The sequence below is a fragment of the Clupea harengus genome, chromosome 24, assembly GCF_900700415.2.
Source record: "Clupea harengus chromosome 24, Ch_v2.0.2, whole genome shotgun sequence".
Lineage (NCBI taxonomy): Eukaryota > Metazoa > Chordata > Actinopteri > Clupeiformes > Clupeidae > Clupea > Clupea harengus.
In genome coordinates this window covers 12,415,038-12,420,037 of record NC_045175.1, presented here as the reverse complement: position 1 = coordinate 12,420,037, position 5,000 = coordinate 12,415,038, and the positions used below count along the sequence as shown (strand labels likewise).

Genomic DNA, 5,000 nt, shown 5'->3' with positions numbered 1-5,000 from the left:
GGAGTATCTGATATCGGGATCTGGAGTTCGGCTACATGCACACACACACACACATACACACACACACACACACACACACACACGGCTACATGCCATTTGTGGCGATACTACTTCAAGCACTAATTTTCGTCTATTTTACGCACACTCTGTAGCGCGCGCCATATGGGTAAACTCACACACGCACGACTGAAGCCAGGGCGCTCGCTCACCGGTATGTGATACTGATGGCCGTGTACATGGCGAAGAACGCGAGGAACTCCTTGTAGAGAACTTTGTAGATGCTCCCCTTCCACGCCAGAAGCAGCTTGGAGAATCCGCAAAAGCGCGCGTTTGCCACGCGCGCAGTGTACGTGACCGTCATGATCCTGGTCCTCTCTCCGAAGAGTCTCGAGGGTTTCTTGTGATCCCCGTTCCTCTACCGAACACCGCGGACTGGCAGCCCCCCGTTGCCCCTGTGGCGACAAAGACTCAACAATAACAACTCTCGCCCTGGTGTTTAGTCCTCGTGCGTAACGGAAATCAAGTGTGTGAAACCCCACCGACGTGACTCCTGGGCGTGCGTGCGCACGGTGCGCCACGTGAGAGGGGGGGGGGGGAGACTCGTCTCTCCCTGTCCCGCATTCGCCTGTCCCGGAGACACCGGACCGGGTCGCGTGAGATAGTTTGAAAAGGGAAAATAGTCAAATATGCGTCCGCCCATACATTACGCCTTACCTCATGCGCAACGTACGTCTGTATCGCTGTAAGTATCACTGTAAATCACAGTAAGTTCCCTGCTGCAGTCTTTAAAGTTCAACAGACGTTTTGAAATCCCACAGAATAGAAAAACAATAGATGAATCCGTCCAGCAGTCTTCCAGGTCATCCTGAACAAACCCCATCAGTCCAGGAAGCCGTCTCCCCCACCCAGTGCCGCCTTTTGAAGGTGGGGCTGCCAAGGACGAAGAGGGTGGGCTCTCTCTCTCTCTCTGTGACACACACACACACACACACACACACACACACACACAGAGAGAAAGGTGGGAAGAGTATCCTTCCAGAAAGACTTGTCAGTGGGAACACATACTCAGAGGATAACAGTAGTGAATACGTTTAGAAAAGAGGTTAATCTACTTTATTATCCCAACGAGAAAAAAAAGAAATTGGCTAGATGCGTGTAACGGTTGGGAGGTGCGTCCCACACTGCCCTGCTCTGCTCTCGCATGTGAAGCCTGCGTTGCGGTGTTTACTGACCCGCGTCGTCCGTTTGCCTCCGCTGGTCGCTCTGTGCTGGTTGAAGCAGCGCGGAGAGAGAGGGAGAGAGGGAGAGAGAGAGAGAGAGAGGGAGAGGGAGAGAGAGAGAGGGACGGGGGCGCGGAGACGCCGCGGGGAGAAGCAGGCGAGGAGCCTCGTTAGCGCAGGGTCCCGCTGCTCAAGGCGGACGCGCAACAGTGCGCTTCAAATCGCTGATGGATCGCTGCCGACAGCCAGGCAGGCGCGGTGAAGTACAGTAGGCTGCCTGGGTTAGTAATGACAGAGTCACAAGAAGAGAGAGAAAGAGAGAGAGAGAGAGAAAGAAAGAAAGAAAGAGAGTGTGTTTGTGTGTCAGGGCAAAGTCAACGGAAAGAGTAGACTTACTTAGGCGTACATCTCCTCATCCTTAGTTTGACGATGACCGTGCTGAGTAGTCCTTTACGGTGCCAGTGCGGTTAGTACGTTTATTTTATTTCCTGTTTATTTATCTCTAGAAAATCTGTGTTTTTTTTTTTTTACAAGTGTTTGTAACCCCCCCCCCCCCCTTTCTTTCCTACTGTGAGGCGCATTGTGTTACCTCCTTGTATGAAATGCGCCGTACAAATAAAGTTTGATTTGATCCAAACGAGAAAACAAAGTATCGAATCAAACGTGTTGCGCAATAGCAGTTAATTTCCTCACCCCTCGGGCAGCGAGGCTGGACGCGATGTAAGCCGCTCGCCCTGGCGCCGCGGGGCGGCTTGTTTGTCCAGGTCTAAAGGTCCCGGATGAAAGGTGCGCGCCGCTGACCCTGTCACCTTGCATATCTCACCGCGGCTCGCTTCGGCCCAGGTATAGGGGGCGGAATGGACGCTCGCCCCGGTCGCCCCGGCCGCGTCGGTGTCGGCTTGAGAAAGCACAGCAGCGCGATGGGAAGCCTCTTAAACACAATTGCCTTATTTTTGCAACAGGACTGACTACCAACCAGCGCGCCAATTAAGAGATTCGTTTACAGTGAAGGCTACGACTTTCTCACGTTTTCGTGAGATGTGAGGATGGTTTCGGACTGAGCCAGGTGACCACATTCTGTTAGGCCATTAGTTACAGCCTCAGACAAGGCCACACACGTACATAAATAATGAATAACGAATAGATGATTAATAAATAGTAAGCATTACAAAAACAAAACAGTTCAGTTAACTCGATTAACTAAATGAGTCAAATGTTGTCTGAAAACAAAAAAAAAAACGGTTTAGTAGTCAGCCATTGATGCAAGATAGTGTTTTATTTTTTTGTTTTTATACATTTATGGTCTATTGTTCCCCATAACATAATGGTCACCTCTTAAAAAAAGGTCAAAAACCTAAACAGCAAAGGCATTTATAACAGAACTGGTTAGGGAGAGAGAGAAGTGAAGAGAGAGAGAGAGAGAGAGAAAGAGAGGGACAAGAGAGAAAAAAGAGAAAGGATGAGGAGAATGAGGGACAGAGAGGGAGAAGAGAGAGGATGAGGAGAGAGAAAGAGGGACAGGGAGAGAGAGAAAGAAGGAAAGAAAGAAAGAGGGACATTTGGGGTGTTGGGAGCTTATGCAGGTTGTGCTGTTATTTATTTATTTATTTATTTATTTATTTCAACCACTGCCCCCCAAGTGCTTGGGACAGAACCTTCAGAAGAGTAGCCGTAGAAGCTTCTAGAACAGTAGCCATAGAAGCTTCTAGAACAGTAGCCATAGAACCTTCAGAAGAGCAGCCATAGAAGCTTCTAGGTGGCGCACTCGCTAGTGCTGGCCTGTGTGGAGACGAGGAAGGGTTTGGTCTGCTCCAAAGCAAACTTCTTTGGACAAGAAGGAACAAATCAAATAAAACTTGCAGATAGACACCGTTAAACTGATGATGATGATGATGATGATGATGAAGGTGGTGGTGGTGGTGATGATGATGATGATGACGAAGAAGCTAATCTGGCCCAGGCGGGGGGCTGCTCCGACAGGTGCGAAGCTCCTGGGGTCTTCCACACAGGCACAGAGAGCGGAGACTGGGAGTCTCAACCACAGCCCCCCCTTGGATGCTGGTACCCCTAAACCACAGCCCCACCTTGGATGCTTGGATGGTGGTACCCCTAAAACACAGCCCCCACCTTGGATGCTTGGATGGTGGTACCCCTAAACCACAGCCCCCCCTTGGATACTGGTACCCCTAAAACACAGCCCCCCCCTTGGATACTGGTACCCCTAAAACACAGCCACCCCCCTTGGATGCTGGTACTCTCGGCCCTATGGGTCTCGGCCTGACCCACGGAGGAGTGTAGGGGCAGAAGCTTTGCTAAAAGAACAACACATTCATGAGTTTGGATGATTCTATAGACGCAGCAGAGAGAGAGAGAGAGAGAGAGACAGAGAGAGGGAGGGAGGGAGGGAGGGAGAGAGAGAGAGAGAGAGAGAGAGATAGGGGCAGGGAGAGAGAGAGAGAGAGAGAGAGAGAGAGAGGGAGAGAGGGAGAGAGAGAGAGAGAGAGAGAGAGAGAGCGCAGTGGGCATCAGATCATGGCCTGGCGGAGTCTCTTCTTTCGCTCTCTGCTAACGGACACATTCCTTCTGTAAAATCGAGCCGCGGGTCCTCGGCCAAGAGGCAGAGAAGGGAGTTATTTGACCAGATTAAGCAAGATATTTTGAACTAATGACCTATTATCACATATGATTGATTACACAAGATCAGAAAAATAAATAACCGCATCGAGGGGCACGTTTCTTCAAGCTTAAGGACATGCTAAGGATCTACGCCAAAAGGGAAGGGCGGCCTACTCGCAAGGACACCATCATGTCTGCACACAGAGGTCGAAGGGCACGGCCTACTAAAGGACACCATCATGTCTGCACACAGAGGTCAAAGGGCACGGCCTACTAAAGGACACCATCATGTCTGCACACAGAGGTCAAAGGGCACGGCCTACTCGCCAGGACACCATCATGTCTGCACACAGAGGTCGAAGGGCACGGGTAAGTGATGATCACAAGGTGAACACAGAGGGGGACCCAGGAGTTGACTTCTTCATCTGCCCTTCGCCTTTCCCCGCCACTGGAAACGGAATGGATTTCAGCTTTCAGATGAAAACAAAAACAACAACAAACAAACAAAACGAAAAAAAAAAACGAAAAAAAAAACGCTGATAGTCATGGATGTAATCAAGTATTTGAGGCCTCTGATTTTCCCACTCCTAGTGTTAATCATCTCACCAATCACAGCATCCCATCATCTGGCACCTCCTTGGCCTCTTGCTATTGGTTGAGTGTAAGAAGGGGCGGGGCGGGGCGGGGCCGGGCCGAGACCCCAATCCCTGTTTGTGTCCACCATTGAGCTGGGCCTTGAGCATGCCACTGTGTTAAAGATACATTCTCCCTGGCATGAACTACAGACACAGCCAGGAGGCAAACCTGACAACCCAAGAGCCAAACAAACCGAATAAAATAAAAAATAAAAAAAATCAAGAAATCAAGCCTTTTGGACCAAACCAAAAACTTTTGAATCTTTTTTTTTTTTTTTTTTTGCATGAACACATAGGCACAAGACACACACTCTTTAAGTCTTCCTATGGACAACAACACACATCTATACAGAGAGGCAGCAGAAGAGAGAGAGAGAGAGAGAGAGAGAGGGGGAGAGGGAGAGAGAGAGAAAGAAAGAAAGAAAGAAAGAAAGAGAGAGAGAGAGAGAGAGAGAGAGAAAGAAAGAAAGAAAGAAAGAAAGAAAGAAAGAAAGAGAGAGAAAAAGAGACAGAGAGAGAGAGAGAGAGG

At 49.5% G+C, this 5,000-nt stretch overlaps 2 protein-coding genes across 2 annotated transcripts in view; both read right to left on the bottom strand.

Annotated features, from left to right (window-relative positions):
• The window catches only part of best2 (bestrophin 2), a 14,854-nt gene extending 13,870 nt beyond the window's left edge, over positions 1 to 984 (bottom strand). The window contains exon 1 of the mRNA XM_031562630.2: positions 210 to 984. Coding sequence (XP_031418490.1) covers positions 210 to 361 — 152 coding nt within the window. The 5' untranslated portion in view covers positions 362 to 984. The remainder of the gene's footprint in view (positions 1 to 209) is intronic.
• Positions 985 to 4,931: 3,947 nt separating this feature from the next.
• Positions 4,932 to 5,000, bottom strand: part of get3 (guided entry of tail-anchored proteins factor 3, ATPase) — an 8,752-nt gene continuing 8,683 nt past the window's right edge. The window contains exon 7 of the mRNA XM_031562421.2: positions 4,932 to 5,000. This exon is cut by the window's right edge and continues 411 nt beyond it. The gene's annotated coding sequence lies outside the window, so the exon portion shown is untranslated.